The sequence below is a fragment of the Channa argus genome, chromosome 18 (genome assembly GCF_033026475.1).
Source record: "Channa argus isolate prfri chromosome 18, Channa argus male v1.0, whole genome shotgun sequence".
NCBI classification, from domain to species: Eukaryota; Metazoa; Chordata; class Actinopteri; order Anabantiformes; family Channidae; genus Channa; species Channa argus.
The window spans coordinates 3,679,419-3,692,657 of NC_090214.1; the positions used below are offsets into that span (position 1 = coordinate 3,679,419).

At 39.0% G+C, this 13,239-nt stretch overlaps 1 protein-coding gene across 3 annotated transcripts in view; it reads right to left on the bottom strand.

Moving 5' to 3' along the window:
* The window catches only part of ap3b1a (adaptor related protein complex 3 subunit beta 1a), a 51,011-nt gene that overhangs the window by 31,554 nt on the left and 6,218 nt on the right, over nucleotides 1-13,239 (bottom strand). For all 3 annotated transcript variants that reach the window (XM_067485038.1, XM_067485037.1, XM_067485039.1), the window contains exons 2-13: nucleotides 12,564-12,639; nucleotides 12,347-12,421; nucleotides 9,409-9,504; nucleotides 8,811-8,971; nucleotides 8,085-8,151; nucleotides 2,915-3,097; nucleotides 1,949-2,104; nucleotides 957-1,054; nucleotides 773-827; nucleotides 616-687; nucleotides 259-321; nucleotides 14-146 (exon numbers count right to left, since the gene is read on the bottom strand). In XM_067485038.1, the coding sequence (XP_067341139.1) occupies nucleotides 14-146; nucleotides 259-321; nucleotides 616-687; nucleotides 773-827; nucleotides 957-1,054; nucleotides 1,949-2,104; nucleotides 2,915-3,097; nucleotides 8,085-8,151; nucleotides 8,811-8,971; nucleotides 9,409-9,504; nucleotides 12,347-12,421; nucleotides 12,564-12,639 (1,235 nt within the window). The remainder of the gene's footprint in view (nucleotides 1-13; nucleotides 147-258; nucleotides 322-615; nucleotides 688-772; nucleotides 828-956; nucleotides 1,055-1,948; nucleotides 2,105-2,914; nucleotides 3,098-8,084; nucleotides 8,152-8,810; nucleotides 8,972-9,408; nucleotides 9,505-12,346; nucleotides 12,422-12,563; nucleotides 12,640-13,239) is intronic.

Sequence of the window (13,239 nt, forward strand, 5' to 3'; positions counted from 1 at the left end):
GAGGGAGTTTTACCATCTCTGTTTGAAAGGAGCAGCACCAGCCCGTTGAGACAAGTGTCTGTCACCTCAGAAATGTTAGTGGCACACCGTCCGATGGCCTGAATAGTGGCTGCCGCAAACGTCTTGTCCTGACTCTTCACATAGGTCTGAAAAAAGAGATTAGTGAAATTGCAATACCCCAAAGTTTAAAACGTTTAAAAAGATAAATACAAAACAATCCTCGACTGGTAATATCAACTACTGCTCGGAAACACAAACCTGAAATTCCCTCAGAATAGTGGAGATGTTGGCTTCGTTGGCGAGATTGGTCAGGATCTCCAACTGCACAAAAAGTAGAAGGCAGATTTTTTTTTTTGAGTGTCTGAAATCACGTTTGGAAATTAGTTTGTAGGAAAAATGCATGTTTGCTTGGTGTTGCTTTTACAGACAAAAGCAGGACAAAAATTCATACTCTTAACTTTACTCTGTCTGCGTTTGTTTAACTGAACTCCAGCATCGTGCATTGTGTTTCCAGAGGCATTTCTTTTTTCTGTTGATATGCAGTGATGGCAATAAATTTTATTCCAAAACTACCATTCTACTTTTGGTATAAATAAAAAATAAAGTGGGTGTTACCTTCAGTGTTTTGATGTGTGTGGGATCTGTGGATCTGACATAGAAACTCTTCATGAATGGCTCAAACATCCCCTATATGGAGGAAACAGATGTTATTAGTCAACTTGCATCCGTATAAAACAGCGTTATTTGTTCTGCTGTCCTCGAGCAGCCTCACCTTTCTCTGAATAGACATTGTAGCAATGTTCTGAAGCACAACGTACTGAACCTCTCTGTGCAAATAAAAGAACATATCAGAACATTCAGACCTCAATATATAAACACAAAGATACAGTGAGATCAGCGTCACAAGCACATTGTAAATATGTCCAATATATTCACTATATCTATATTTAAATTACCTGTGGCTCCTTAGTAGTCGAACCAATGACTTGGTGACAAGGCTGACTTCATGTTTAGGGGCCAGATGCCAGTAGAGCTGAGCAACTGACATCACAACCTAAAGACACACCAACAAAGTATAATATTAGATGTGTTCAGATAGCTTACTGCATCTGCTTAGAATTGCTTTTAGATAATGTCAGTTTCTCTGGCTTTTTATTGTTTGTCTTAATTTTAAACCACTTTACTGAACCCTCTAACTCTTTGTTTCTCTACCTTGATTTGATGCTACTCAATATTTCAAGAAGCACTTTCACATTTTTGAGTGCTTTATTATTATTATTACACCCCCATATTATTATATTGCCATTTAAAATAAAACACTTTTCTTCATGTGCATTTCTTAGGGCTCTACAAAGGCACTCATGACATGACTCTATAAAGGTAATTTTATAGAGGTGCTTTTAATAGCAGGAGCGTGTGTGTCCATCATTGCAGGCAGAGTGAAAGGGTTAAGGTGGCTATGAAGATGGAGGAAGCCACTGTGTTGTCACAAGTAAAACACGGCGTGTCACATTTTAATCAACATTTTCATTTGGGAGCATTTTTCTTCTCGCTGTTACACAGCAACAGAGACCTTGAGGCTTTTGGGTGATGGAGATCTGCACTCACTATGTTTTTTTTTTCTTTTGGATTCTATATGGCAGGTAGGTGTGTGTCTTCTGTTGTGTGTCCGTGTGTGTACATTGTATTTGTTTAAGAAAATACATTATGCATTACATTATTGTTTGGAAGTGACTCAGAAAGAGAAAGTATTATGATTAAAAGCCACATTCATACATTTACATTGTTTATCTCTCTGCAGCTTAAAGAGCTAAACACACAATAACACACACATATAACACTTTCCAACACTAACAATGAATTTCCACTAGCTTCATTTCAGATGCGTTTACTCAAAATGACAACAATTACATGTACACGTCTGTGTTTAGGTGTCAGGCAAACTCACAGCAGTATTCCTGCTCTGCAGTAGAGGTTTAGTGTTCCTGAGCAGCAGTCTGTGATCTGGATCCATGATGTAAGGCTTGGGCTCCGGGCGGCCTTGTTTCTCCTCAGAGTCAGAGTCATAAAAAGCCTTCTCATTGTTCTCATCAAACACAGCATCCTGAAACACAACAGGGCAATCACAATTCATCAAAGTACTGCTTTAAACAAACTCAGGTGTGCCCTCAAACATCCATCCACCAAAGGAAGACACAGTGCTGGGTTTTTCTTTTGATTACAGTGAACTAAAACGGACTAAAACTTTCTTGACTTAAAGGGAAATTAGCCACTCTGTTAGAGTAAAGTGAGTCTATACGTCAATCTCAAGAAGTTAGACATTTATGCAGAAACATTTCTGGATAAAAGTAGTGCAATAAGATAATGACCATGTACAGACAGTGATTCATCTAAAAATAAATAAGTAAATAAAATGTAACACAAACAGCTGGGTATTGTAGCGTTTACTAAATGTCACCCGAAGAGCAAATAATAAGTTTGACAGTAGATATTGAGCTGGGGCAGCAGGGCAGTGTGTGTGGGATTGCACTGTGGGTATGGTCACCAAATGCAAGTTACTGATGCATTTTTAATTGTTTTTTGGACAACAGCTGAGCTCTGAGATGCACAACTTCTTGTTAGTATGAACAACTGGTTGGTTTTTCACTTTGAATGTGATTTGTTTATAAAAAGAAAATTACAAAACATCACCAGACAGCCTGTAAGATCAATAGATGCACAAACAAGACAGCATTTTTTAAGTGTTTTATGGTGACAAGCTTGAACATTTAACATTCAAAACATCCGAGACATCCCTTTCTCTAGCTGCATGATTAGGAGCTCCCACAACATCGAGACAAAAGGTTAATAATAAACTTCAAACTGCAGCCACTTAAGTGCCTTTTTATAGAGCTAAGGATGACGAGCGGCTCACCTCCTTCCAGGGACTGACGAACTGCGTCCTGGCATATCGTGTTAACATGGAGATGATGACCACCTGGCCCCACTCCTCCACATCGACCAGAAGGTTACACAGCTTTCTGTAGTTCTTGTGGATCAAGTCAATGCGATCTGGACACACCTCCTCAAAGGCCATTACCACACTGCCGGCCACCAGCTACAGAAGACAACGAAGGGTGAAAGTCACTCATGGGGGATATAGTTTCTTTAAGATTCGCGTTAATGGAAGTTAGGATTCAATTTTGAAAACAGGTTACATCTTAAACAAGCTGCAATGCACAAAAACAAGTTAACAGTTATGACCCTGGTTAAAACAAGTACTATTAGTGCACTTACAAGTGGTTCGTGGACAACAAGCAAGAAAATGTTTCAAGTCTAAGCGGACTTATTTTATACAGCCACGTGACAGAGGTTATTACATATACCCGATAAATTATATATTTTCTCAGGTACAAATCTCATTTTATGTTCAATTCACGGGGAAAGAAGGACAAGGAGGAAGCAGCAGCTGAGAGAGCCAATAATCTAATATATTTTATTGGTAGGAGGAAAAAACCCATTTGGCTGTTGCATGGCCCCCCACCACTGCCACCACAAAACTGGCTGCTGACTGACTGGGAGATCGAGTGAGTGACATGGAGGTGTATTAATATGCAAACACTATTATCACAGGCAGGCGGAGGTGAAGAAGAAGAGAAAGGGAGCAGAATCTGGTCTTCTCAATTAAAGCCTTCTGGTCCCCGGTGGCCCTATGGGAACCCAGTGCATTTACCCATCAGCATTGTCATGAGCCTGCACTGATTGTGTGTGAATGTGTGTGAATGAAATGTGTGCATGCACGGCCACCGTCTGTAGATTCTCTGAGAAATCTGAATCTTAAATCAGAGGGATGATTAGCCTTTCTGACATTCACATCACTGACAGCACTAAACGAACCACTGCACAATTAAACAAATACATTTTATGGCATCAAACTGATGTATGACGTTGAACTTATTGAGTGACTGGACAAGTATAATACACAGTACCCTCAGTTGCCAGTTAATGCAGTAAATGTGCTCTTTGTTAAGGATTATAACCTCCAGTTTTGGTTTAAAAGTGTTTAAGTTTGTTTTAGGAAGGTGTTACTTCACCTTTGTGATCGTTTTGGAGGTTGTGATGCATCTGCACTGCATTAAGCAGAAAAGTGTGTTGTTTAGCCAACATTCACTAGAGATGGATGTACATTTGTTTGACTATTTCTTCAACAGAATGATAAAACCCACTTAAGCTAAAAACTACAGTGTACACCTTAATCTAGCATTAGAAAGAGACACAGTCTTCTTCCACGCTCTGCACAGGTTAGGGAAAGAGTATAATCTCCTTTTACCCCGATAGGTCGTAGGGTGAACCTAGCTCAGAAATTGTTAGGAGTAAATATCATTGCACTGCTGCCAGTTTTGTTCTGCAAGTTTGTGTCAAGACTACCAAAGGTATTTGGCTCTAAAAGTTCTTGATACACACTGCAACAATTTAAACATTAAATATACTTATAAAGGGAGGATTTATTAAAGAACTACATTCACTGTATCAAGGTGTACCTAATATACTGGCCACTGAGGGTATAACTTTGAAATCTTCTTGACAGCTAATAAAGAATAAAAACAAGCCTTTATGTTTGGTTTTCACAATTTATAGCATGTGAGTGGACATTTGCAATTCTACACTACCATGAGTGTTCTTTACTTCCAGCAGGATAAATAAGGTTTTTGGGGAAAATGTGTTCTTTTAATAGAAAAAATATAATCTGTTATAGCAGAGATTGCTCTCATTCTATGGGCAGTTAACTCAAAGAATAATGTGTGAACTGATGTGGACTTAAAAGGCCTATAGGACGTGAAATGGTACATTTATAGTATGTGATTCACTAGCTAAAGGCAATTTGAGCTCATTTGCATTAGAAATGCTAGCGATAGTTGGGGTGATGTTAAAGCACAGCAGGGCTTCTCAGCTTCTCTGCCAACGTATTCTACTGTTGATAAACCTACTCGGAGCATTCAATAAGAATACACACATTCACTGGATATTTGTGTGTATTTCTTTCTATTCACCTGCCCTTCTCAGTAGTCCTCTCCTGTCTCTGAGGCTATTACCAGCATTGCAATATCTGAGCATGTGGATGCTGCTGCAAGGCTTTGTGCATTCTCTACCAACTTCCCCCATTAGACACAGCTCCAAGGTAAACTACATGCACCATCAACAAAACTGACACCCCAATCTATGGAGTTCATACACTTCCTCCCCCTCCTTCTCCACCCCGACCATATTATCTACCCTGCGTGACAAGCCAGTAATGGAAAAATCACACTAAGCAAATGGTTCTTCTAATAACAATAAATTTCCTATAAAATTATGAAGGGCCCAAACCGTTTCCTTGCATCTATTTTGCTATGAATTCTAATTAGGGTGCCAGAGAGGCAGAGAGTGCTGGGTCATCACGCCAGAGACAACGTGCGCCTTTTTGATTGATGGCCGGGTGTGGGGTCGGCCTATCCTCCCCGCGCTCGCTCCTCTTCTGCTCTCTACTCTCTACCTCCTTTTACTCTTAAATTAATGGGCGTCTCACCTAGGCCCTAATCATAGTACCCCCCGCCCCTTGCCCCTCCTTTCTGTTCTCATTTCAATTTTGCACAAGGTGCAGGGGGGAACATGGGAGGGATCGATCATTTATCTTGTAATGGCTGGATAATAGATCCATCACGGTAAAACAGCTGCACAAACTCTATGTTGTCTCTGTCATCAGGCCTTCCCATTTTCTCTTTAAACCATCCTGCCTATAAGCAGCCCCCCGCGTGTCACAGCCATTTAACCAAACAGGCACATCTGTAAAGATAAATGTCAGGAGGACTGGACAATGCCACAGCCTGGAACAATAACTAAATGTTTCCTTCTTTAACAGGCAGCACAGTGACATCAGCTGAATGAAGCTTAACGAATTCACTGATTCGTAGTTAAATTGCTCAATTACACTTCATACAGTATGTTACATTGGCCTGCAAACACAGGCGACGAAAAACCACCTGATATAAGCACAGAAAGATAAAATTAAGCTTGAGTCAGAAATTTTTAAAGCAAGTGCTTGACATTTTACAGCGGAATGATGTCAGGTATAACTAAAAAAGATACTAACAATTTGTGTGATTCAGTTTCAAGGGCCTGATGTCGCAGAACAAAGATGTTGCTTAAAGAATTATTACTTAACTGAAATACAAGTATGATAAGAAGCTGAAATAACAGAACATTATTGACGTAATTCTTAATCATAGCTGTGTTTTACTACCACAATGTGTCAAAACATCTTTAAGTGAGACGTGTAATGCCTTTCGCACTATTTCACCTGACCCTGAATAGTCCTGAATTGACCTTTCAAACAGACACTACAGAAATTGAATACACAGACACTATTTAAAGCTTCAGTTTGCAAGATTTTTCAACTATTTTTAGAAATATGCTCTAAAACTTAGGTTAATGTGAAGGGTTGCTGTCAGCAGGATTTAGCAGAAAAGTGGAGAGTTTCTGAGTCAGGCTCACCTTCTAACCAATCAAAAATATCAACTTCTGTTTGATTAGCAAGTTTTGCAGCTTTACTGTTTATTTTAAATTGATAGTGACTAACATCTGAGGGGCTGTGCAGAGTGTAGCAAAGTGTAGTAAAGGGTAGAAAAGCATAGGAAACCAGGGAGAGGGAGAGCTGTGTGGAGCGGAGTGGATTGATTTCTAGTCTTAAGCTAACACTAGCCGAAGTTGCATGAAGGAGCTTTAATACACAAATATATGCCACTACAGCATGAGAAAAAATTATTGTGCATACATGTTTCAAGTCTCTAAGCCATATCAACTGCAAAACTGGTTCTGATAAACAGGTTCTATAATCTATTATTGCTCCAACAATCTAGTCTTGCACTTCTACGGAGTTGAAGGATTCGAGAGACAAGGTAGCAGAAGCAAGAGTAGCAAAGGCCGAGATGACTTTTCTTCCAGTTTGGCTCCTACATCTCCCATAATGCAACTGTGTTTTTCTCTTTGTTTGGCAAATGCCTACAACTTCACACCTCCCATAGATTTCTGAAAAATACTCTCCAACCCCAAGCTGAGACCCCCTAATAAGATTATGGTCGTATTTTTTAATTTATGTAGCCGATGCAGAAGACATTACAGGATTTAGCTCTTACGAACAGACAGTGTAGTACACGTCATGACTAGTGAACTAACCTTTATATTTCAAAACTGATTTGCTAGGCATTATACCTTTCCCTCAGTAACACACCAGGAGCACGTGACATCAGGACATCTTCACATTATTTTACTCTCAGCATTTAGAAATAGACATAAGATGGTCTTTTTTTCGTGGGACTTCTCAACAATGCTGCCACCTTAGCACCATAAAAATGCCTCTCTTGATAGCTATTAAGTATCCACAATGTTTGGGTTTTTTTTCGCCATTTATCACGGACTGATTGTGCATCTGTGTGATGATAGTGCCCTCTCTCTGTCCCCGACCTCACACTGTGGGCACCAACAATGAGAAGTCATCTGTCTTCGTTAACGTCTGGGGCTAAATATACTATGCATCTGGTACGGGGCTTTTCATCCCCCCTTGGCCTAAACTGCTCTGTTTTGTTTGTATAATAATATGAATACATAATTACTACACACTGTGCATGACTTGCACGCACAAACATACCGCATTCTGAAGCCAACATCTACTTATATGGAATTGGCATTTAAACACACTTAGTTTTTACTCTGACCCCTTCAAATAAACGTGATGCCTACTGACTCCTAATGGGCCTCCTGCATTGTGCCAGCAACTAGCCTGAACACAAAATTTGAGAATCCAAATAATTTATGGTCCATTTTATGAAACATGAGAAGAAGCTGGCCTTTGAGAAAATTAAGCTGACACTAGCATCAGTGCAAAAATTCCTTCCAAATGGACATTTAACAAGGAGCATCTGAAGATGTGTGGGTTTAAGTGGGTGTTAACAAACCATGGCATTGCTGATTGAGCTGAGGGATGAAGAGCTTGAAGGAGAATTGCTTGACTGGAGCGCCCTCCAGTGGCCGGCGTTCTCTCACATGAGCACAGTGCAGATTGTACTTACTGTGCTTTTGTCTTTCAGTAGTTTCTCTATCACTTCGATGAGCTGCTCTTTCTGGTCTGGATCCAGGCTGAAGATAAAAGAGAGAGAGCTTTGAAATAAATTGTCAATTAAGGACTGGCAATTACTTAATTACATTACATGAAAACTGGATGAGTTTACAAATTAAATCATGTACCCTCTGTATGCTCAGAATACAGAGACGTCAATGTCTTTACGGCAGAAGTATCCATGCTTTGTTTGTAAGGCTTTATCAAAATGAACTCACTGAATTACTCACTTACTGCTCACTTTATAAAACGCACTAAATGGTTTGCTCTACAGTCAAGAATTCATACACTTACGCGTCATGTTCCAACATTACTGACAAGCTTTTTGCTTGTGTAAAATATGATGCAAGCAGAAAGGAATATGCCCACCATGGACTAGAGCAGCAAATATGAGTTGACAGAAAATATATTAGATCAACCATAAAAAGAAATATGCAACTGAGCTATTCAGGTTCAGATTTACTGCTTTATATTAAGCACACGTTCATTCTTCGATGCATGTCAGTATTTGAAAAGACTGAGTTGATAAGAATGAGATAACCACAAGGCAAAACCCCTTATATCCACATTACCCAACATTAACTCCACTAACTGCTCAGGAATGCTAGGCGAGGCAGCTAGCTCAGCCACGAGCTACTGGACGCACCAAGTTACATTTTACAGGCTTGTGCAACCGTACCTGTAGAGCTTCTGGATAGCATGGGCAGAAGTCTTCCTGACATATGGGGACAGGTCGGCTGCAGCCTCCTTGATGGCTAACATCATGATGGGGACAATTATGGGGACACGGATACTGGACAAGACCCTCAGTGCACTGGCTCGGATGAACTGGTTCGGGTCCTGCCACAAAAAGATTAAACCACCATGTGTCCGTGTGTGAAAGACTATTATTAGGATTATAAGCAGTTATAAGAGAACAGTTATAGATTTTGCAGAATTGCTCTACTTGAGCTTCGTAGTATAAGGTATATAAGTATAATTAATTTCATTCCAAAACACATTATACATGTTATATTTTGTTCACTTAAGTCAACAAAATAGGGTATTCAGGTGATTGCTCAAGTAATACCGGTAAAAAGTATTGACATACTTGAGCCAGGACCTTATATGCAGAACAAAATGATCAGTTGGCATCTTGGCAATGTGATAGAAGGTTAGAAAAGATTTTATTTTTAATTCCAGCCCCACAGTTTCTTGGTACCTCAAAAAGATGGCGACCTACAATAACAGTGTTTTTAGATTTTACAAGAAATACAGACAGCATTAATAAATGTTACCTTGAGGGCACGTTGGAAAGTGCTAATGGAGAGCAAAGCCAAGTCCTGCTGCTCCTCTGCGTACCTCACCAGGTAGACGTATACAAGCTTCTTAAGCTGCAAAGGACAATTAAATCAAACTGTGACAAATTGAACCAGCTGTAAGGGAGATTTAATGCAGCATATGAGAAAAACAGCCCCACAAACCAGATGTGTGCTAAATATTATGCATGTAAAAAGAGAGGAAATATGGGTTCTTTATACAGCCAGTCAAAGATAATAAATGAACAATAATGTATGAAACGAACAGACTGTTAGCTCCGTTTTTTTTGTGGAAATTTTCAGTTTATTATTTTAGGGGCTGGATAAACTCTGGTATAAAAATGTTTTCCTGTCTTGACATTACTGGCTGCAGACGCATTGTTGTTTCAGGCAGAGGAATGAGGTTATGCATTTCTGATACTTTCAGAAGTTGCCTTTGAATTATTTGCACCCACCTCCCCACCGGCCTAGTGTTTCGGCTTCCTCACCTTTCTCGCAGGAAAGCCTGAAATAATATTTGTCCTGCTTTGTCAAATCAAGGTCAAAAGGTTACACTCTGCTGATTCACATAAGCTATTCAAAAAGGGGGGAATACTGATTTTGGCCTATTAAATTGTGGATTTAAAGATAATGGAATTTGAAGGAAACTGGTTGTGAAAAATTATGATTTCTCTGAGGAACTAATTATAATTTAATTTAAGAACAGATTCAAGGTCAAGGTCAGGAGTACGGTTAACATTTAAGGATCAATCACAAGAAGCTTTAGCCAGAAATCAGCACCATGCTTTCTAATGCCGAGAGTATTGACTTGCAGCAGTGCACCACAGTTCTCAATCATTGTTCTGGTCATTATTGCTGGAATTAATGGCATTACTCACTATAAAAGGAGACACAACCCATCTGCCCTCAAGGATCTGGTTTCTATGACCACAAAGAACTCAACTGATTTCATTTTGAGCTGTTAAGTTGCCGATTAAGGGCTCAACAAGTGAAATTTGCTCAGTATCAAATGAGATTTCAGGCTTATTTTATCATCCGTGTGGCAAATCATGCAAACACACATTTGTGTACAATATGTAGTGTTGACATGAAGCACAGGAACGATTAAATAAAATAAAGAGTACTGATATTAAATCACACAACGCTGCCAATAACTTGCATGCTCCTGTTTTCAAATTAGAAGGGATCAATGGCAGCTCACTGTGATGAAGAGAAAGGGATGAAGGTGGGAACAAGGGAAGAGGCCATCTTTAGTGATGCCAACTCTAGTTAAGGAGTGTGGAAAAGCTTAAAAAAACAAAAAAAAAACAAAACAGAAATAAAATACAGACAGAGACCTTGTACTACCTTAGCAGCTGGTGTGTATAAAGTGGGAGAGAGAAGACGTGACTGTGGGCTCCTCTCTGCCAATTACATCCACCCACCTGCTCCCCTACCCTGCCATGAGCCGCTTCGGCTGCATGCCTTACACACAGCGCCCGGCTCCAGGCCCCCTGCTCACATGCTGTCCCTCACACTACTTGATTATTCTGCTGCTGCTAATCAATATTCACAGGTTCTGGGCATGGGAACCCCTCTTGAGCTGTTTCACAGAGTTTTCAGTAGAATGATCTGTCATGGCTCGAAGTGACATGATTCATTGGAGTATTAACACAGACCCACATTGTTTTATCATACGTTTATGCTACTGCTGCAAAAAATTATGATTTGCAATGAATTGTTTGGATGACAAGGAAAAACACGTTTTTTTTTTTAAATTGGCCTTTAACGGTTATAGCATTGTAAACCGTAAAAATCCCTAAAAAATACTGGAAAGAATTGTTAGTGTTAGATAAAAGCACTGATTAAAGATTTGTTTTGTGTTTAAAACAGAAAAAGACTAAAAGTAGTTCTGCTGATACAGTAGCTAAAGTTAAAAAAAAAAATCTAGTACAATACAAAATACTTGTCTGATCTTTTTCTTTTTAAGTCCCACATTTTAAAAAGTCTTCAAAGAATTTACTATACACCTGAGAGTATGATCTGCTCATAACCCAAAAGTGCAACCACTGTGACATGAACTGAGACACAGAGTAAAACAGTAAGGAACAACAAAGTTGTATTATATTGTATGATAGAAATGTTCACTTCTTTTTCATATCTAAAAGTAAATTCACATGTCCATAGGGACATCATTTTTTTCCCTCCTGTAATTTTTCGTCTTGCTCACGTTAGCCATTAAGAGCTGGTTCCTTTACATAATCTGGCCTTCTCATTCCAATAAGGCCCTAACTTGTTTAAATTAACAAGACTTTTGGTACTTGAAATAAACGCTGAAAAGCATTTTTGCTTTAATGTTTATTTCCACTGGAAGCTCCTGATGATGGGATTTCTCATTGGTCAGTATGCAAGACAAGACAACTTTTGTTTTTGAAGTGGTCATGACAGCTGCAAACAATACATGTCAACCTGAATAAAAGCTGCTCAACTTACTCATTCACAACAGGTAAACTAAGTGAACTGCACAGTCTTAGACAAAAAATAAATAAAAAGGTGCTTTTCAAATATCTCTACTGACGAGATAAGGATGCATCAGCTTTTTAGAAGCGTAAGCGCCATATTGTTAAAAATTGTTTTATTTTGTACTATGTTGTATCATTTTTCCCCACTTTTCATACATGAATTCTGATTTGTCCTTTTTTTATTTTGTACAAAGCCCAAAAACAGATAACAGATAACAACAGATAAATTAAGGAAGCTACATTAGGAAAACCAACAAGCCAGGAAGCCAATCCACACGAATGCACCATTGTTCTGCAAGTTCCCACTGCCATGACACGCAGATTACTCACGTGTTGTATTACACAAGAATTAATCATAACAGCCAAAAATAGTAATGAATCCTGTGAAATATTTCTAAAACACTGTGATGTCATACCTCAATGTTCTTACTCGCAACGTTCTTCACAACAGCAGGAAATAGCTCAGATGCATTTTTCCCTTTGGCAATCAACTGAAAAGAAATCAAACAATAATAACTATTGTTATGACTATTTGACTCAACAATCAACAGAACATCATGATATTCATATTGTTCGTGGTTATTTGAAGCAAAATGTAAATGTACTGTTCATAAATTCCCTTGATGCACTCACCTCAACAACTCTTTTCATTGCATCCAGTTTGAGTGACTCCTTGTTGCTCTCCAACATCTTTTTGAGGTCTTCATTCCTGAGGCAAGAACATTTATGGTTTTAATGGGGTCAACATTAGGGCAGCACCTAACCAAACAGCAAGAATGTCATCTTTACCAGCACAACAGCAGCATGAAAACACTTTCTGCTCAACGTTAATGCTGATACATAGCTTCGTTGTGAAACTGCACAGCGGGTCATTTGTTCCACACAGGGGCTAAACACAGAGAGGTAGTGACCAGATAGAAATACCAGTGCAACCAATGCACATCTGACTGAATTGGTTGGTCCTCCACTTTGGTCCACACTGGATCATCTCAACAAATGTTTCATGGGCGCTTATATATGTTTGGTGCAGTAATTTATGGTTAATTGGTGATGATCACATTTTGAATCCAAAACAAACATTTAGATTTATGGCAAAATGCCTGCAAAACTAAATACACGCTAAAAACATTCAGCATATTAACACGATAAAATTTGTTCAGTACTGTATGATGGTTAGAAAATTTCATGCAATCTGTTATCTTTGCGTTAAAAGGCCGTGGAATTGGGATTTGTTTCTCTTTTCTTACATTTCTAAGACAAAATCTTAATTCAAGAAATTCAATTAGAATAGCCCAAAGTCTGGTAACAA